This window comes from Pelodiscus sinensis, chromosome 15 (assembly GCF_052426305.1).
Source record: "Pelodiscus sinensis isolate ZL-2025 chromosome 15, ASM5242630v1, whole genome shotgun sequence".
Classification (NCBI taxonomy): domain Eukaryota; kingdom Metazoa; phylum Chordata; order Testudines; family Trionychidae; genus Pelodiscus; species Pelodiscus sinensis.
Window position 1 is genome coordinate 4836730 of NC_143066.1, and position 20793 is coordinate 4857522.

The 20793-nt window shown below is 60.9% G+C and overlaps 1 protein-coding gene across 2 annotated transcripts in view; it reads right to left on the reverse strand.

Annotated features, from left to right (window-relative positions):
• NLRC3 (NLR family CARD domain containing 3) overlaps positions 1–20793 on the reverse strand; it is a 43060-nt gene that overhangs the window by 3860 nt on the left and 18407 nt on the right. For both annotated transcript variants that reach the window (XM_075899081.2, XM_075899082.2), the window contains exons 4-17: positions 17450–19193; positions 15412–15498; positions 14116–14199; positions 12218–12301; positions 11276–11359; positions 10557–10640; positions 9237–9320; positions 7895–7978; positions 6899–6982; positions 6494–6577; positions 2445–2528; positions 1324–1407; positions 463–546; positions 147–230 (exon numbers count right to left, since the gene is read on the reverse strand). In XM_075899081.2, the coding sequence (XP_075755196.1) occupies positions 147–230; positions 463–546; positions 1324–1407; positions 2445–2528; positions 6494–6577; positions 6899–6982; positions 7895–7978; positions 9237–9320; positions 10557–10640; positions 11276–11359; positions 12218–12301; positions 14116–14199; positions 15412–15498; positions 17450–19193 (2839 nt within the window). The remainder of the gene's footprint in view (positions 1–146; positions 231–462; positions 547–1323; positions 1408–2444; positions 2529–6493; positions 6578–6898; positions 6983–7894; positions 7979–9236; positions 9321–10556; positions 10641–11275; positions 11360–12217; positions 12302–14115; positions 14200–15411; positions 15499–17449; positions 19194–20793) is intronic.

A 20793-nucleotide genomic window follows, 5' to 3' on the forward strand; every position in this document is an offset into this window, starting at 1 on the left:
GGGGGAACAGCATCAGAGCCTGGATCGCACGCATGCGCCCAAGGGAGCCGAGTGCAGACCGCCCAGGGAACCTTCCCTCCGGCACTGCCTGCCGGCCGGGCGTTGGGGGGATGCGTAGCCTTTGCCTGAGCGTGGCAGGGACTCACTTGAGAACGCGGAGGCTGCGGTTGACCTTCAGGGCGCTGGCCATGGCTTTGGCTCCAGCCACACCGATGGAGTTCCCTCGCAAGCTGCCGGGGACGCAGGAGACACAAAGGCCATTAGGACAAAGGGTGCCCACAGTGCCCGCCGAAGGAAGGTTAAGGTGTGGGGGAGGGGAGACCGAGCACATGCCAGCTGGCCTGGGGCTCAGACGTGCTGGAACTGAGGACTCCCAACGGGTCCCAGCCTCCTGCGTGAGCGGACGATTGTCTCCCGCAGGGGCCGGGGAGAAGTGCGCTGCAGGGGCGCAGGGGTACTTACTCCAGAGTGGTGAGCGTTCTGTTCACAAGTAAGGCCTCTGCCAGGGCTTTGGCCCCGCTCACACCGATGGAAGCCACCTGGAGGCTGCAAGAGAACAAGGCCGGTTCATGGCGAGCTGCCCCGAGCGCCCAGGCTGCTGGGGATGGCGGCCAAAGTCGGTCCCCGCCTGGCACGTTCCCCCCCGCAGAGCAGCAGGGACGGGGCCTGCAGTGAGGGCACCCACCCAGCCAGGGGCTGAGTTCTGAGCTGGGTACCCGCAGCCCATTCTCCGCTGAGCGACTCGCCAGGAAACAGACGGAGGCTGCGGGGCAGCCAGCACTGACCGCGGCTCTGCGAGCTGTGCACCCTCACGGCCGCCAGGCAGGAGTGCGGCGGGTACCTACCGCCATGGCCTGGCAGCGAAGGGCCTGTTCCCTCTGAGTACCAGCCTGCCGGAGCCCCCTTGCAGCAGCCGCAGGGGCTGGCACGTCACCTGGGTCACTTGACCTGTGACAGGCCAACAGCAACCGGAGACGCATCCCCCAGGAGACCTGGCCACACAGCTCCCCAGGCAGTCGCTCCCGGCCATGCCCTGTGACCACCAGGCTCCTTGCAAATCACCTCGCTCCGGCCCACTCCTTACTGCCCAGCTCACGTCGCTCCGGCCTCCACCCACCACGCACCCCCAAGGGGCACGGCCCCATCACTTTGTGCCAGCCGCAAAGGCGCGTGGGGGGACGTGGAGCTGGGGGGCAGCAGTGGAGGGGGCCTTGGGGAGAACGGGGCGGCACAAGGACTGGGCCACAATCCAGGTGCTCGTGGCCTGCCTGCCCTTTTAGGGAGCCACCGCCGTTCCTGCTGGCTCGCTAGTGGGACACCTACCAGAGGGTGGTGAGGGTGGTGTTCACCTTCAGAGCAGCAGCCAGGGCAGCCATGCCTTCGTCGCCAATCGCGTTCTCCTGCAAACTGAAACGGCGTGTGCCTGTGACAGCCCCGTCCCCGTCCCACCCTGGACAGCGCCCTCGGCCCCACGGGGGGACAGGCGCTCCGGGAGGGCGGTTAATGGCTCCCAATGCAAGCCGGCTCCCTGATCAGGGCACCCCGAAATCCTGCGGCTGCCAGGCACCACGGGGACGGGGAGCTCTCAGAGCCCGGGGAGCTGCCCAGGGACGGAGCCCAGCCGCTTGGAAATAAGGCGAAGCAACTCCGAGGCCCGAGCCACTGGAACTACTGACCAGAGGCCGCAGTACAGTCGCTGTCACCCGCCAGTTCGTGCCCAGATCAGCTGTCTTGCTGAAAGATCGGCTCTAGGAATTGGGGGGGCAGCCGCCCGGCCTGTGGGATCCAGGAGGTCGGCCTGGGCCCCTCCCTTCTGGCCTTCGGAGCAGAGTCGATGCAGCCCCGAAGGCAGTGACCCTCGCTCAGTACAGGGAAATTCAGGCAACAAAGTTACCTAACGCGGGGTGACCAGCCATCCCGGGGGGGAGGCTGTGTTCATAATCCCCCCCCCTCGGCTGCAGTGCTGTGGCTTTATGGCCCTCTCCTTCCGCCACCACCCACAGGACGCCCCCCAGCTGAACCCCTGAGCAGACGGGTAGCTATTGGGTCAGCGAGTGGTGTATTGGGGGATGCTCCGGCAGGGCAGCTGGCTGGGGGGGGGGGGCGCAGGCCCCTGCAGGATGAGCTCAGCTGGGGGGTGCACGGCAGGGCCCCCCGCTGACTCCAGCCGGTCAGAGCCCAGTGGCTGGGGACAGTGCGCCCGGCACCTTTCCCAGATGGAAACATTTTTGCTGGGGGGAGCGAAGGCGCAAGAGCCCCCAGACTCTCCCTCACCAGACAGCGGGGCCCGGGCCACAGCTCTGGCCCACCTGCCGCACGCCGGCCCTGCCGGGGACAGCCAGGCAGGCAGGACACGGTCCCTGAGGAGGGGCCCTCCAGCACCAGCTGCTTCCGCCCGCCCGCCCAGCCCCCTGGGGCCCCCACAGCCGGCCAGGCAGACTCACTCGAGGCTGGTCAGGCTGGTGTTGGAGTGTAGTGCTTGGGCCAGCGCCTGGGCCGCCTTCGCCTGGATGAAGTTCCACTGCAGGCTGTGCCAAGAGAAGCGGGCGCAGAGGGTTAAACCCTGGGGGCTCCGCGAACAGGGGAAGCCCAGCCCAGGGAGGGGCCCTTGCCATGGGGGGACCCGCTGGAAGAGGGGATGTTGCAAGGGGAGGCCAGCGAGGTTTAGCTGCATCCCGCCCAATGGAATCCCCCGTCCCGCTGGTACCAGACACGTGACAGGGATATGTCGGGGGGGTACCGACCAGTGCAGCAGGGATATGTCTGGGGGGGGACCGACCAGGGCAGCAGCAGGGATATGTTGGGGGGGTACCGACCAGGGCAGCAGCAGGGATATGTCGGGGGGGTACCGACCAGGGCAGCAGCAGGGATATGTCTGGGGGGGGTACCGACCATGGCAGCAGCAGGGATATGTCGGGGGGGGGGGGACTGATCATGGCAGCAGAAGGGATATGTCGGGGGGGGGGGGACCGACCATGGCAGCAGCAGGGATATGTCGGGGGGGTACCGACCAGTGCAGCAGCAGGGATATGTCTGGGGGGGGTACCGACCAGTGCAGCAGCAGGGATCTGTCTGGGGGGGTACCGACCATGGCAGCAGCAGGGATCTGTCTGGGGGGGTACCGACCATGGCAGCAGCAGGGATATGTCAGGGGGGGTACCGACCAGTGCAGCAGCAGGGATCTGTCTGGGGGGGTACCGACCATGGCAGCAGCAGGGATATGTCTGGGGGGGGTACCGACCAGTGCAGCAGCAGGGATATGTTGGGGGGGGGTACCGACCAGTGCAGCAGCAGGGATATGTTGGGGGGGTACCGACCAGTGCAGCAGCAGGGATATGCCGGGGGGAGGGTACCGACCAGTGCAGCAGCAGGGATATATTGGGGGGGGTACCGACCAGTGCAGCAGCAGGGATATGCCGGGGGAGGGTACCGACCAGTGCAGCAGCAGGGATATATTGGGGGGGGTACCGACCAGTGCAGCAGCAGGGATATGTCTGGGGGGGGTACCGACCATGGCAGCAGCAGGGATATATTGGGGGGGGGTACCGACCAGTGCAGCAGCAGGGATATGTCTGGGGGGGTACCGACCATGGCAGCAGCAGGGATATGTCTGGGGGGGGTACCGACCATGGCAGCAGCAGGGATATTTCTGGGGGGGGGTACCGACCAGTGCAGCAGCAGGGATATGTCTGGGGGGGGGTACCGACCATGGCAGCAGCAGGGATATGTCTGGGGGGGGGTACCGACCATGGCAGCAGCAGGGATATGTCTGGGGGGGGGTACCGACCAGTGCAGCAGCAGGGATATGTCTGGGGGGGGGTACCGACCATGGCAGCAGCAGGGATATGTCGGGGGGGGTACCGACCATGGCAGCAGCAGGGATATGTCGGGGGGGGTACCGACCAGTGCAGCAGCAGGGATATGTCTGGGGGGGGGTACCGACCAGTGCAGCAGCAGGGATATGTCTGGGGGGGGGTACCGACCATGGCAGCAGCAGGGATATGTCTGGGGGGGTACCGACCAGTGCAGCAGCAGGGATATGTCGGGGGGGGTACCGACCATGGCAGCAGCAGGGATATGTCGGGGGGGGGTACCGACCAGTGCAGCAGCAGGGATATGTCTGGGGGGGGGTACCGACCAGTGCAGCAGCAGGGATATGTCTGGGGGGGGGTACCGACCATGGCAGCAGCAGGGATATGTCTGGGGGGGGGTACCGACCAGTGCAGCAGCAGGGATATGTCTGGGGGGGGGTACCGACCATGGCAGCAGCAGGGATATGTCGGGGGGGGTACCGACCAGTGCAGCAGCAGGGATATGTCTGGGGGGGGGTACCGACCATGGCAGCAGCAGGGATATGTCTGGGGGGGTACCGACCAGTGCAGCAGCAGGGATATGTCTGGGGGGGGGTACCGACCATGGCAGCAGCAGGGATATGTCGGGGGGGTACCGACCAGTGCAGCAGCAGGGATATGTCTGGGGGGGGGTACCGACCATGGCAGCAGCAGGGATATTTCTGGGGGGGGTACCGACCATGGCAGCAGCAGGGATATTTCTGGGGGGGGGTACCGACCATGGCAGCAGCAGGGATATTTCTGGGGGGGGTACCGACCATGGCAGCAGCAGGGATATGTCTGGGGGGGTACCGACCATGGCAGCAGCAGGGATATTTCTGGGGGGGGGTACCGACCATGGCAGCAGCAGGGATATGTCTGGGGGGGGTACCGACCATGGCAGCAGCAGGGATATTTCTGGGGGGGGGTACCGACCAGTGCAGCAGCAGGGATATGTCGGGGGGGGGGGTTCATAGGAACAGCAGAGCGGCCAGCCTGGGTCAGACCAGTGGTCCATGCGGCCCAGTGTCCTGTCTGCCGACAGTGGCCCAGGCCAGATGCTGCGACGGGAATGAAGGGAACAGGCAATAATCGTCATCTCTCCCCTCCGTCCAGCCCCAGCATCTGGCAATTGCAGGTTAAGAGACACCCAGGGCACGGGGCTGCATCCCTGCCCCCTTCGGCTCCCAGCCGTTGCTGGGCCTGTCCTCTGGGAGCGTTCCTAGCTCCATCCTGAGCCCGGTCAGCCTGCGTGTGGCCATCCCAGCCCCCTGGCGAGGCGTTCCCCAGGCTGACTGGGGGTTGCCTCGAGGTGCTTCCTGTTGCGTCAGACCCGCCGCCTGTTCCTTTCACGTGTGGTGAGTCCCTGGTTCAGGCTGGTGTCCTGACAGGTTAACTGGTACCACAGCTAGCAGTTTCGCAGGGTCGCATTTGAGTTCCGTCAGAACTCCTCCGCCTACCAGCTGGCCCTGGCGACTTTACTCTTCAGTTACAGGTTTGTTCCGAAGTGTCCTCAGTGGCTCCTCCCTTGGGGCCACTCCTCAGACGTGTCACCCACCAGGAACGGCTCAGGCGCGGGGCGCTCCCTCACGCCCTGTGTGGCGAAGGCGAGGCAACGAAGTCATGTAGCTTCTCCACAACAGTCTCCTTTTCCTTCACTGCTCCTGTAGGGCCTAGATGGTCCGGCGGCCTCGTGGACTGTTCAGCTCCCTACTTCTGATGCACACAGGTTTTGTGCTGTTAGCATTTGTGCCTTTTGCCTGTTGCTCCTCAAACTGGTTTTTGGGCTGCCTGATTAAACTCGGGCAAGTCAAATTTGAGTCTCTATTTTCCTCAGTAGAATTTGACTTCTCATTTGTAAAGGATATCACCTCTGATCACACCTCTTGCTCTGTTTGGTCACAGTGGCAACATTTTGTTCCTTTTGCCGTTTTGTTGGTTTTAAGTTTGGGACAGACATTTGGTTTGCACCTCTATTATGATGGCTTTTTAAAAGTTTTCATGCAGTTTGCAGGCATTTCACTCTTGTGACTGTTCCTTTAACTTCCATTTCATTAGCTTCCTCACTTCCGTACAGCTCACCTTTTTGAAGTTCAGAACTACTGTGGAGGGTTTCTTTGGTATTCCCCCCACCACAAGAATGCTAAATACAATCACATTATGGCCCCTACCACCAAGCAGTCCAGCTATATTCCCCCCTTGGACCAGATTTTGTGCTCCACTTAGGAGTAAATCAAGAATTGCCTCTCCCCTTGTAGGTTCCAGGATTAGCTGTTCCAAGAAGAGTCGTTAATGGATTTATAGCTCATTACAAAAATCTGTAACCCAGTAATTCCCCCATTTTTGTCCTTTGATTGCAACAGTGATAACAGGCCACTTTTCCTTTCATGGTCTCGGAATACAAATGGTAACTACTATGCTAAACCATCTGTCCCACCTCATTAGCGGTGACACTGTGCAGCTCTCCCAGCCCTGTAGACCAGCTCTGGGTGGCTTCAAGGCTTGTCGCTCTCACTACCAGAAGTTGGACCCATTGAAGCGACCACCTCCCCCACCCTGTCCCTCTAATCTTCTGGGACTGATGCTGCAAAATCAGAAAAGAACAGCCCGGAGAAGGCAGCTAAAGAGAAGGAACCACAAATCAAGGCCAAGGTGAAACTCACTGCAGGGACATGAGCGCCTGATTCTCCTTCATTGCCAGCGCAATGGCCATGACTCCTTCATCATGCAGCAGATTCGCAGCGAGGCTGGAGACAGAGTGCAGAGAAAAGAGTTAATCACAGTGGGATGTCTCACACCTGCCTCTGGCAGTGAGACAAGAGCAAAGGGAGGGAGGGAGTTAAAAGGCAATTAACAGGAAACATTGGTTTTTACAGTGTAATGGGTGGTTAATCAATGGAACTCACCGCTGCAGGATATGGAAGCAAACAGCTTCAAAAATTTTAAAATGGAATGAACAATTCTAGGAACAAGACGAGTGCCTGCACTGACACCAGCACCTGCCTGAGGGCTGTGCTAGTGCTGAACGGACGGCATAAGCTGGGGGAGAGGAAAGCCAGCTGACTTACTCTAGGTTCCTCAGTGTGCGGTTAGTGCACAGAGCATTGGCGATCTCTGGTGCCCCCTCCTGGCCGATGGAATTCTCCCGCAGGCTAGGGAAAGACAAGAGCCAGGACTGGTCGCTGGGTATGGAGTCCCTCCTCTTAGTTGAGGAGTGGGAACAGCACACCCCTCCAGCACCCCCAAATACCCCTCCCAGTTCACACACACCCTTCCAGCACCCCCAAATTCTCCCAGTTCTCACACACACCTCCAGCACCCCCAAATACCTCTTCTCAGTACACACACCCCTCCATCACCCCAACACACCTTCCAGCACCCTCAATGTACACTCTCCTGTCCCAGTTCACACACAACCCCCCAGCACCCCCAAATACCCCCTCCCAGTTCACACACAAAGTGCACTCTCCTGTCCCAGTACACACACACACACCCCTCCTGCATCTCCATATACCTCCTCCCAGTACACACCAACCCCATATACTCCCTTCAAAAAACCCCAATACCTTCCCTCATCCCAGTGCACATACATACCCCATCACACCCCTCAATACCCCCTCCAGCACACCCCCAAATAACCCCTCCCCAGCAGTGTCTGCTTTTGGGGAACCTGCCCATGACCAGCCTCAGCCAAGGAGACATTCCCCCCTGTGGCTGGCAGGGGCCGCTGCTGCGGCAGGGCTAGGACAGGCCCAGCTGAGCTGGTACATTCCACAGGGAAATCTGACCCGAGTTAGATGGACTCTGAAGCGGCGACACCCACCAAGCTGGGACCCAGACCAGCCAGTGGGGGCAGATGCCTTCCCCGGGGCCTGCCCCCACCGGTTGAGTCTCCGAGGAGCTGCCGGGCGGGGGCCGCACCAGCAGCAAGGCCCTCACGCCGAAGCTGGTGCAAAGCCACAACCTCCCGGCCCAGACGGCACGGCACCGAATGGCGCCGTTCTGTGGCCGCAGCACTGGCCAGAGGCCCGGCGGGACGGGGGCGCGCCGAGGGCAGGACTTACTTGAGGCTGACGAGGCCCCGGTTGGCGCGCAGGGCTCCGATCAGCGCCGTGACCCCCGCGTTGCTGATGGAATTGCTCTGGAGGCTACGACACAAACAGACACCGTGGGGTCACAATGGGAAGGATGCGGGGGGGGGGGGGCGCTCGGACCAGCCCAGCCCGGGGGGGTCACCGTGACTGCCTGGCATGTGTAAGAGCTGAATGCACCACGGCAAAATGGGCCAGCCTACAGGACCGCCTGGCTGGGTGGGCGGAGCCCGCCGAGACAGAAAGCCCCGCCCTCCATGGGGGCGGGGCCACAAAGCAGGAATCAGCTGCCAGTAACGATGGAGCAGGAGGGAGGGTCACAGGTTCGGAAGGCGGCAGCTGGGGACACCAAGCAGAGAGCCCCGGAGGGCGCCCAAGAGCCCGTGGACGCCTCTCAGAGGAGCCGTGCTGAGATGGGAGGCAGGAAGAGGCTAAAATCCAAGCACCAGAAATGCAGGGGGCACGCCTGTCCAGCTTCCTCTTCTGGGGCTGGTGGGTACCGCCAAGGCCGCGCCAGGAGGCAGCTGGGAAGGGGGCGGGGCCATGTGTGTGGGGTGCACAAAGGAAAAGCTCAGGAAATCCAGCCAGAGCCCCAACAGGCAGACGGGGGCAGAGGGAGGGGTTCTCCCTGGGCACTGGCGGGAGGTGGGTGAGGGCCTGAGCTCTCAGTGAAAGGTGCCAGACCAAGAAGGTGGAAGACCCCTGTTTGCCCCGGGACAGGCGAGAGCAGCTTGCGCCCTGCCCCCGTGCCAGGTTACCCTGCCCCCGGCCTGCACTGGAAGGGAGGCGTCTGTGGGGCTGGAGGGCTGGTCAGTCTGCAGCCCCTCTGCTGAGCCCCACGAGGGAGCGGACGGCGACTCACAGGCCGCCAAGCCTCAAGCAGGGTAATAACTTTGGGCACTGTGGGCGCGGGTGGCTTGCAAGTGGGGAAACAGCCCTTCTCCCCCCATGCCCTTCTCCCCACTATGCCCTTCTCTCCCCCTCCCCCGTGTCTTGTTTGATTAATCTTCCTGCTTGACCCTCCTCTGAAGCTACCAAGATACCTTGAAGGAGATTCCCAGGGAGGCCTCCCAGAATGGACTCCCTGCTGGAAATGCTGCTGTGCAGTAGCAGAGCCTCACGTCCCTGGTCATTGCCCTCAGCCCTGCACATCATCAATGGGAACTTTCCCTACCAGCCCCTCCTGCTTTCCATGGACATGAGTTGGAGGGACAGACAAGGATGGGGCAGGAGGATCCCCCTGGATCACATCACGCTGCTTTTGTGTATTCTGCACACACGCCCCTGGGAGCGAAGGACAATGCTCGGGACTTACTCCAGGGTGGTGAGGCTGTGGTTCACTTGCAGCGCTTCGGCCAAGGCTACGGAGCCGGTGTCCCCCACACAGTTACTGGAGAGTCTGCGGCCAAGGAAAGGAAGATCAGCCGCCGGCAGGTGCGAAATCGCAGCCAGCATCCTAGCAGCAGCAGATCCCGATCGCCCCCCCGTACGCCCTTTGTGGGGGGCCGTGCGGTGTCCTCCCAGTGGGCAAAGCGAGTGTCCGGCGGCGCCGTCCCACGGCTGAGCGGTATGTCTGGGGGCACGGCTGCGGTGCGGTGACGTCCAGCCCACGGTATTAACATCACAGTGAACGTGGCCGGACTGTTCCCGTCCAATGGGCATTCGGAGGGTCCCCTTCACACAGATCTCCCCCTCTCCCCCGCAGACCTGGCTCCCACAGGCCCACTGAGGCACGCGGGAGGATGGGGCAGGCCCTGGGTTCTCTGGAGTAGGGTGGCTACTCACCTGACCCTGGAATACCAGAAATCCTGGTCCTTCCAGGAGCTGTGACCCCGCCCCGCCCCTGCTGACAAGATGGGGCGTGTGATGTCACACTGCCTGGGCGGGGCCATTTTTAAATGCCGGGGGTGCTGAGCAGCATCTCCCATCCAGTACTGGAGCAAACCACGCCTGGTTTAGGCCCAGTTCCAGACAGGCACCTCTGCGGGGGGGCAGATCTTCCCCGCCATGGGCCCCATAGAGATCCCCCCGGAGCTGCAATGCAGGCAGCTGCCCCCTCTGCAGTGGGAGCCCCCCGACACGCAGGAAGCCAGGCTCAGGCCGCAGAGCCACAGCCAGATGCCCTGCGCCCGCGCCCGTGTCCAGCCCAGACACGCAGCCTCAGGGAAGCCAGGGCGGTCGGCCGCGAGCGGGGCTCAGCCCCTGGCCTCCCGATGGACAATGCCCAGGGCGCCCCGTAGGGTTTCCCGTCCCGACTGGCTGTTCCCAGGACCCCAGCCGCACGCGAAGCACAGGCCTTGCCCCCCCCACAGGGAGTGAGGTCGGCATGACTCCAACGTCCCTGCGGATCCGCCAGAGGGCACGTCGCACGGAGACGCTGCCGAGGACAAAGCGCTCCCCCCGCTCACGGAAGGATCCCTGCCCCCCAGCACATACAGCAGCCTCCGAGCCCGGGCATGTGGGGCAGCTTCTGCCATTCTGAGCCACCAGCCTGTTCCTCCAGGAGAAACCCCGCTGGTGTCAACGGGACGGGCCCGGGCGAGGTCTGCCCTTGTGCGTGTCAGTCCCCAGGGGGCTCGGGAGGGACCCCCTGGCCTCCTACCCGCCGAGCATGTGACCGCCCCTCAGCCCTTACATCAGCTCCCGGAGACTCCTGTTCTGCTTCAGCGCCTCTGCGATGTGCCGCGCACCGGGGGGCCCAATGGCGTTCTTCTGCAGGCTGTGCGGAGACACAACCACCCCTGAGCTGAGACAGGGTCAGCCGGCACCCATAACGCGCTCCCTGGCTTCCCCCGAGCATCCCTGCCTCTGCTGGCGGGCACCGCGGCCCGGCCCCCTTCACGCAGCCAGCTCCGGGCACCCCTCCGCCCCGTCTCCTGTCATGCTCTAGCCCCGGTGCTCCACGTCTCAGCGGCTGGCTGCCCCGGGCAGGGGGGTCCATCGGCGCGGAGGCCGGCTGGCTGACGTTAGGAGCCGTTACCATGTCGACAGCTCAGGCCTCGCCCGACATCACTCTCTGGGACGCGCCTCTTGGGCCTGGCCCGAACCCCAGGCCTGCTGTGTAGGCAGCACCCAGAGTCCTGCTGTGTAGGCAGCACCCAAAGGCGAGCGAAGCTACTTCTACTTCAGCCACGTGACTGACGCTGCCGAAGTTGCGAACGCCGTTCGACTTCAGCCCTGCGTGTCGACCTGCCCTCAGCGTCCGAGCAGACGCGGAAAAGGGTCGGACGGGGCCGAGGACAACGGCTCCTTCGGCCTGCGCTCTCAGCTGAAGGGGCGAGCAGCAGACTGCCCCTTGGCGGGCGGCTGTGCACAGGAGCAGACAGGACACCACCAGGGTGCAGAATCACTCACTGCAGAGTCGCCAGCTTGTGGTTGGTCAACAGGGCCTCTGCCAGGAATTTAACCCCTTCTTCCTTGATCGCGTTGTTCTGGAGGCTGCAGAGATAAACACCGCAATTACTGGGAGCGAGCAGGAGGCGGGCACAGGCCGGACCAGTGTCTCGCATTAGACGAGCCGGCTCCTGGAAGGCAGAGGCAACGGTGTAAAACAACCCCCCTGCACCTGAGCTTCCTGGCTGGATCTTGTCTCCCCTCTGGCTCTGCCTTTTGGGGCTGTCTCCTGCCCCCATGAGCAGCCTGCCTCTTTCCGGAGCCTCTTGCCCTTTCCCCGTGTAAAGGGCCGGGTTGTGTACACCCCCCAGTCTCCTCCACACGCCTACCAGCCCCTGCAGGGCTCAGCCTGCCCCAGATCCAGCAGTGCCCCCATAGAAACGCCGACATCCTCCGCCCGTCACCGATCTGACCCTTCCCGGGGCCGATTCACAGAGAAGAGAGGTAGTGGAGAAAACCCGAGAGACAATGCAGACGCTGCCGTGCCCCTCCCCGCGGGAGAGCCTCCAAGTAGCACTCAGCAAAGGCCGCCAGCGATCTCTGCCCTTCCAGCCCAGTGCGGGACGGGTGTTTCTAACGGCGGGAGAGGCCTTTGGACAGGACGCCATGAACCACGGCATCGCTGCAAAGGGCGAGCCGCCTCGGCTGGGCACCGGGAGAGAACTGACCCCGGCCCTGTCTCGGGTCCCCAGTCAAATGAAGATGGAGTGTCGGGTGTTGTCTGACTGCCTGACCTGGGATACAGGCAGCGGGTTACTGCCCACGATCCTTCTGCTCGAGTCGTTTTAGCATCGGCTGCCCAGGGAGAAGAAGCCGGGTCAGCCCCCCTCGGCCGTCTCTCCCACCTGGAATTGGGCCCGTAAGCAATCTGCTGTCAGGAGCAGGGAAACCCACAGCACTTACGTGAGAGACAGCAGGACTTGGTTGATTTTCAGCGCGTCGGCCAGGGCCTTGGCCCCCTTGGGCCCGATGGCGTTACTGCGAAGGCTGGGGGAGGGCCGGCGGGGACAGGGAGAGATAGAAACGCGAACGTTAGAAAATCGAGACAAGAACAACACTGGTCTGACGAGAGCGTTACGGGCGAACGTTCATTGTGAACCTTGATCCTCCCCACCGGGGGGGCGCAGCCTCTGGAACCGGAAGGCAGGTGCCTTTCGAGAGGCTTGCTAGATCCTCCTGGGAGGACAAAGCCACCTGCCCCCGGGCCACAGACGGACAGCGAAGGGCAGAGGGGCCCCACCCCTGTGATCGTGTAGCGACCTCCTGCAGAGCATGGGCCAGAGTCCCTCGCTGACCAGAGCTCAGCTTGTGGAAACCAGCCTGCCTTGGCTGGAAACTTGCCCGTGAGGGAGAATCCACCCACCGCGTGGCAGGTCGTGCCAATGGTTAATTACCCCGTCGTTACAGTTTGTACCGCAGTTCCCCTCCGATCCTGGCGGGGGACCTTGCTAGCGCTTTGTCTGCTCCGCTCGGGAGCCGACTGTCAGCTCAGTTTCCCAGGTCGGTATTACTGCCTGACCAGGTCACCCCTTTGCCTTCTCCTCGTTAAGCTAATCAGAGCCAGGAGCTTCGTCTGTCCCAGGGAGGCAGTTTTGCCAGGCCTACAATCCTCTCTGTGGCTCGTCTCGGAGCCCTCTCCAACTTATCCCCTCCCTTCTTGGGCTGGGGAGCCCAGAGCTGGGCTCTCTTCCAGCACTGGGAGCACCCGTGGCCTGTCTGTGTCTACAGACCCATTAGCCCTTCCGGCCACGGCAGCTGACCACCCACCACGCGGCCCAGGCTGGGTCGGGTCACTGCTCCCAGGCTGGATCCCCCGCTGGTAGTGCACCCTGCGCCCCGTGTGCCTCGGCGTGGAGCTTTGCAGGGAACAGCTGAGGCCACGTCACCCACGTTTGGGATCCCCCGGCTATTCTGGAAAATCGGGTGCATCCCAGCGGCTCTGGAGCCGGGGTTGGAGCAGCGAGGGTTCTTCATGCCAAGGAAGGAACCAGCCAGCCCCTGACATTGGCTCCATAAGTAACTTGTTGGGGTCCCTCATTTGGACTCTGTCACGGGTCGTTCTCCACGCCGGGGCCAGGGCAGGTGACAAGGCGTCCCCGGCACATGTAATACACTAGCCGATTGCTAGACGCTCCAGGCTGCCACATGCATTCCCATGTCACCAGGGCCTGCTCGCGGGGCCACTGAAGGCAACTGCAAGATGCGCATTGCCTTCCCCAGACAGCGGGTCAGGCCACCAGCAAACCAGGAACCAGTTTTGCCTACGTACACCCAGGCGTTTTTGGGGTGGACTCTGCTCTGCCTGTCACACTCACTATGGGATGCTTTGGGGGGCCGCAGAGCGGCTCTGATGGGAACGTGCAGAGGCCACGCTACGAAGACTCTTGAAATCTGGTCTGCTCGCTCATTCGGACACGAGGGAAGCAGGGAAGGGATTTCGCCTGGGGGTTTTCCCACCAGCGGCCATGGCATGAGCCTCACTCACTGCACGTCAGCCGCTCAGGCGCTTTGGGGTTGGGATCGTTGAAATCTGGTGACAGCAGATCTGAGAAAGCGGAAAGGGGCCTGCGGATGGACATTTCCATCTGGAACCCTACAACGGGGACATTCCTCCCCTTTGGAAGTGACCACGCACGGTAGCAGCCATCTTCCAGTGCGGAGAAATTCGGGTCAGTGGGCGTCACCCGTTTGGTTTCAGCCATTTTCGGGACGGAAACCGCGGCCGGCGCGCGAGTGCTCTACAGGCGCCCACGGGTGCCCACAGGCCACACGGCGTCAGACGAGAAACACCCGGAACTTACTCGAGTACCATCAGGCTCCTGTTGACCATCAGGGATCGGGCGAGGGCTTTGGCCCCTTTGTTACCGATCTGGTTCTCAGCCAGGCTGCCCAGGAAGAGAAACCGGAGTTAGCCGTGAGCCAAAGAGCAAACCGAGCCCCTGGCCTGCTGCCTCCCTCCAAGCCCCTGCTCAAGTACAACTCCACTCAATCCTTGAGTCCTTTGCAGCCTGAGGGCTTAGCCAGGCAGAGTGCTCACTGCTCGGAGACCTGCCTGGACGGGGATCCCACGGCCCAGCCTGTCCACAGCTGCTCTGCTGGGCCCGAGGAGGGCAGCGGGAAGGTGCCGCACCGCGCCGGGACCGGCAGTGACATGTCACAGGCTCAGACACGGCCACTACCTGGGCCCGACGGCATCGTTCCAAAGAGTCCATCGTGAGCCACCAGTCTGACCTCCTGCCCGTCACAGGCCACAGACCTCCTGCCCCCGCCGGCGACAGACCCCTCGGCTCAGGCTGTATCACTGAGGTCCTCAACAATCGCCCCCGACACCAGGCCCCTCGCCCCCCGACACCAGGCCCCTCGCCCCCCACACACCAGGCCCCTCGCCCCCCGACACCAGGCCCCTCGCCCCCCACACACCAGGCACCTCGCCCCCCGACACCAGGTCCCTCGCTCCCCAGACACTAGGACCTTCATCCCCCAGACACCAAGACCCTCACCCCCCCCCCCGACACCAGGCCCCTCGCCCCCCACACACCAGGCCCCTTGCCCCCCGACACACCAGGCCCCTCGCCCCCCACACACCAGGCACCTCGCCCCCCGACACCAGGCCCCTCGCTCCCCAGACACTAGGACCTTCATCCCCCAGACACCAAGACCCTCACCCCCCGACACCAGGCCCCTCGCCCCCCAAAGGCACCAGGCCCCTCGCCCCCCAAATGCACCAGGCCCCTCGGCCCCTGACACCAGGCCCCTCGGCCCCCAGACACCAGGCCCCTCGCCCCCAGACACGAGGCCCCTCACCCCCCACACACCAGCCCCCTCGGCCCCCACACACCAGCCCCCTCGGCCCCCGACACCAGGCCCCTCGGCCCCCGACACCAGGCCCCTCGCCCCCCAAAGGCACCAGGCCCTTCGCCCCCCGACACCAGGCCCTTCGCCCCCCGACACCAGGCCCCCCGCCCCCCACACACCAGGCCCCTCGGCCCCCGACACCAGGCCCCTCGGCCCCCACACGCCAGGCCCCTCGCCCCCAGACACCAGGCCCCTCGCCCCCAGACACCAGGCCCCTCGCCCTCGCGTCTGCCAGCCCGTACCTCATCTTTTGAATCTGACAATCCTTCACGCTCAGCACGCTCCCCAGCAGCTCCATCACATTGTCCTTAAACTTGTTGTTGTCCAGCCTGGCCAGCAGGGAAGCAGAAGAGGTGGCTGAGAACAAGGCGCGTTGCTCGTGGGCAGCGCAGGAGAAAACGCTCCTTGCGAGCGGCCCGCGCGAGAGCTCGCAGAAGAACCTGAGCGGTGGCGCGTCCATGTGCAGGAGCTCACAGAGCGGCCTCCGCCAGGGGCAGGATGCCCCCGGAGATGCTACCTCCACCCACCCCCCAGCAATGAGCGCCAGGGCGCTGCTGCCCCTGGCTGGGAACGCGCGAGGGGGCTGCTCTCCCGGGATAACCTCATCACACCAGCCTCCCGGGATTCCTGCAGGAGGCGCCGCTCTTCCTCTTCCCTTGCACCAACACCACATTTCAGCGCCCTGGGCTCCTCCCGGGAAGGGCACTATCGGAGTGCGAAGCCTGTTCCCGTACAGCGAGACCAGTCTCTGCGCGGCCTCCTGGACGAGTCGTGGAGGCCGGCACCAGGTTATCGCTCCCACGGGCCAGGTATGCCCAACCCTCCCAGGCACTGTGCTGGAGCCAGGCCAGTCCTGGCCAGCTGGACGTACTAAGTCTGACATTAGGGGCAGCGACTGGGAAGGTCTATCCAAGGCGGGGCTAGATCGCTCCAGGGACTGTGAGTGGAAGGCAAAATCTTCTACCCATGAGCTGCCCCAGCCAGCCCAGCAATACCCGACCGTCTTTCAAGGCCTGTCCAGTTGGCCAGTGGGAAAGGAGAGGGGGACCCAAGTCCACGCCCTAGGGGAGAAGTGTAATACAATGCTGAGTCCTGCCAGGAGGCAGGGGTGGGGACTAGATGCCCTCTCCAGGTCCCTGCCAGTCCCCTGAGTCTATGCTCTCACCCCTCAGCCCATCACATTGACACCGTTCCGATAACGTCGGCAGAGAGGCCAAGCACTGTAAAGTGAAAGCGACTGACTTAGCCGCTGCTCCTCAGAGCTGAAGGTACCAGCGTGAGAGTAGCCCAGGTAAACCCGCCTTCTCCTCTCTACCAGCCCAGAAAGCAAAAACCCCAACTCCAGACTCTCTAGTCTCTTGAGAGGCCCCCACAAATCAATACTGGCAGATCTCAGACCTTTTTTATACTTACCTGGAAGGTTGAATTAAGATACGCAACTCCAGCTACCTTTGTTGCATAGCTGGAGTCGACATTCCCTAATTCAACTTTCCACAGCGGGAGGTTGACGGGAGCAAACATTCCCGCCGACTTCCCTTCCTCCTTGCGAATGGAGGAGCATGGCATCAACGGGGGCACCTTCAGCATTCGATTGAGCAGGTCTTTACTAGACCCGCTAAATCAAACTCCAGAAAATCAACCGCCACAGCATCAATCTTCCCGGTAGTGGAGACGTGGCCTCAGAAAGCTCATCAGCCACTGATACAGAGAGAAGAGCAATCACAGCGTGATGTTTGGCATCTCATCGCTGCCACTTTCCCTTCTCCAGCCCTCTCACCCAGAGAGCACAAGCCACTTTGAATCTATTGAGCTTACAGACCAAAAGGAACCATCACGACCCTCTAGTCGGACCTCCTGCACATTATAGAACACAGCCCCTCACCCACCCACTCCTGCAGGAGACCCTGGATTAATCAACCCTCCCACCATGCCTGTGAAACAGGTAGTATACTGTCCCCTTTACAAGTGGAGAAAGTGAGGCACGGAGCTGGACTGACTTGCCCAAGGACAGTGGCAGAGATGAAAATAGAACTGTAGACTCACTGGACTGGGAGGGACCTTGATAGGCCTTCTACTGCCGTCCCCAGGACTAGAAGCCGCAAGAGTTTTGACTTTCAGCCCCCAGCTCTGAACACGACACACATTGCGTGACTATCCCACGGCCAACCTCTGAGTAGATTTCACTTTGCAGGACAGCCATCCACTCAGCCGCTTTCCACTGTGCATCCCAGGTGAGTGGACACACTCCACTTGCCTCCCCGAGACGTTAGTCTGACTTACCGGAGGTTGCTGCAGAAGAGGAGCTGGGAGAGCAGACTTTTGCAGATATTGTAGGTGAGGCAGTTGGAGAGGTTGGTCTCCTCCATGCACACCTCTGAGACCTGCAGGAGATAAGCCAAGGCCGAGCAATTCACTGGGGTGAGCATCCCGGCTAAACTCTCGGTTTTCAGCGCTTCCTCCACAGACTTGGCCAGCTCCATGTGCTGCACTTCATACAGGCACTGCATGATGTTCACAGTCCTGGAGGAGATGACGTAGTCGGTGTTCAGGCAGCTCTGCAGGAAGCTGACCACGTGGCCTCGGAAGCTGGTGTGCTCATCCTTCACCACGAGCCACCCGGCCAGCAATCGGTTCACCTGTGGCGAGAGAAGGCCAGAGAGAAAGCGCACAAAGAGATCCAGCTGCCCCTGCTCCACCTGCAGCGATCTCTGGACGGCGTTCTTAAAGTGATTGAGGAAGCCAAACTTGGGCCAGGACATGCCGCTCTCCGTGAAGAGGTCAAACATGGCTCGCTTGGCCGACACGTAGTAATAAGTGGCGGCCAAAAACTCCTGGAGGGTCAAGTGGGAGAAGTAGTAGACGGAGGAGACCTGCGTCTCTTCCTTGAGTAACAGCCGATTGCCCGGGCTGCTTTGTAGTGACGAGAGGTCTAGGCCGTAGGCTTTCATGTCCTGTTCAGAAAACACGTACTTTCTCTTGAGCAGACCATAAAATGCCAAGCGACCCAAGTTACCGACAAGTTTCTTGCTGCTGTTTGTAGCTTGCTCTATCCTGGGAGTCTCTTTCTGCTTCTCCTGCCAATCACTGCTCAGTGCCATTTTAAAGTAATAGGAGTAGACTTCGGACAAGGTCTTAGGAGCAGCTGGCATTTCCTGGGATTGATCAGTGCTGTTCTTTAGGAAATAGCCCAGGGAGAAGCCCGATATCCAGCAAAAGGCAGGAACTGTACACATTGTGTACAAAGATCTGTTCGCCTTGAGATGAGCCAAGACTTGACTGGATAAGTCTTTGTTCTCAAGAAACATCTGGTCCAAGAAGTCCTTGATCTCCACCGCTCCAAAACCTCGTATTTCTGTCATCCGGTCAACGAGGCCACCTGGAATCTGGCTGGCGGCTGTGGGCCGTGAAGTGACCCAAATTGAAGCTTCCTGGAACAGGTTGCCACGGATAATATTGGTGATCAGGCTATCCACTTGAATCTCCTTTTTGGGGTCCGTGCAAACGACTGTGTTGGAAAAATCTAAAGGAGTCTTAAACTCGTCCAAGCCGTCCAGAATCAGTAACGTCCGGACCGTGCCACTAAAAATGAAGCTGGGTTCTGTGATGTGAGGGAACACCGACCGGATGAGCCGCTCAGCAGAGAGTTTCTCGTAAGCGTTCAGTTCCCGGAAGGCGAGAGGCAGCACAAAGACGATATCCTGGTTGAGCTCCCCTTTGGCCCACATGCAGACAAACAGTTTCACCAAGGTGCTTTTGCCAATCCCGGCCACGCCCACAGTCACAGAGATGCGGGGAGGAATGCTGACCTTAGTCAGCGGCAGGAAGAGTTTCTCCAGAGGGATTTGCTTGGAGACGTTTCTCATGCCTTTGGTGGCCTCGATCTGCACGACGTCATGCTCTTTCTGCTGAATATCGGTCAAGCCTTCCACCAGCAGAAGGTTGGTGAGCCTCTCCAGCCGGCCAGGTTCCACGCCCGCTCCGTAGCGATTCTGGAGACTCTCCAAATGCCTTTGCACCATCGGGTCTGTGGAGAGAGAAGCAAAACTGGTCGAGAGAGACAACGACCACCAGCATCAACAACGGGCACAGCCGGACTTTTTCTCGTTTTTGCTGGCATTTCTGGAGGCCAGGAAAGTGAGTATGAAAACCTGCTACCAAGGGGGAGGGTGGTAGGGGCTGTGGACGGGACGGCGAGGGTGCAGTCTCCTGCCCTGACATGCAGTCAGACACGCCACCAGCTGCCCAAAGGAGGGGCTGGAACTGCTCTGGCGGCTGGCTGGCCCCACTTGGTCAAATAACGTTTTGACTGAATGTCAGGGCAGGAGACGGCACCTGCCATTGACTCACGGCACTTAGAGCCGCCCCTGAGTATGACTGTCCCCCGGCAGGTGCTGTCGGACTTCGTCCAGGCTAGTTTTACACGTTTCCTAATGAAGCTGAAAAAGCCCGAAGTGGCAAATCTGTGTCCATTAGCGAGACGTTCGTTCGCCAGGGAAGGGCTCCGGTAGCCACGCTAGCCCCTCGCTCTGCTGGCCAGTTGCTCACAGTGTCGCTCGCGTGAGACATGGGCCAGCCCACGTTCAGCTACCAACCTCTGCATAAGGTCCCCACTCAGTCTCCTCCCCAGACAGATGCCGCTTGGAGGCGTCCGCGTGAGCCTGGGTTTGTAGGAGTACAGTTCCACTAACGGCTGGGCCCAGGGGTGGGTACACTGGAACGCCCTTAGGAGTGTGACCGAGCCTACAGACGGACGTGCTCATTGAAGTAGAAGGGAATTAGCGTACCTCGTCATACACCCTTTCCTCTTAGCTGCTTCCTTGCTAGAAAATCTTGGCCAAATTCAGGGGAGAGGACTGCAAACGACAGGGCAGCGAATGGATCGCTCAGTCGTTTGAAGACTTTGTCTACACTGGAAAGGGTTGACTAGTTATGGCAAAGGCTAGATGGACACACTTCAGACATCGGGAAGGGTAACACACATAAACCGGTAGGGGAACATTTTAACCTCTCTTCAGTAATGGATTTAAAAGTAGCCGTCCTTCTACAACAGAATTTTATCACCGATTACAGAGGGAGACAGCTGAACTAGAGTTCATTTACAAGCTCAACACTATCTTTTAGGCTAGAATAAAGATCTTAACTGGTCAACTCATTACAAAGACAGTTTCCTTAGCTTTGATATTCAAATCTCCACATCAAATGTTGTGAATGAGACACAAGTAGACACAAGTCTACCCTGATTAATTAGGTTCCTTAACATTGGTCCTAAAATTGACAGGTAATTGCTGTTGCTGTTATATAGACCCCAGATTCTGTAATCTCCACTCCAGCTCATCTGATGAAGTGGGTTTTACCCATGAAAGCTCATGACCTAAGACATCTATTAGGATCTGAGGGTCTGTCTACACTAGCCCCCTAGTTCGAACTAGGGAGGCTAATATAGGCATTCGAAGTTGCAAATGAAGCCCGGGATTTAAATATCCCGGGCTTCATTTGCATCTTCCCAGGCGCCGCCATTTTTAAATGTCCCTTAGTCCGAACTCCGTGCCCGCGGCTACACACGACACGGAGTAGGTAGTTCGAATTAGGATCTCTAATCCGAACTACCGTTACTCCTCGTGACT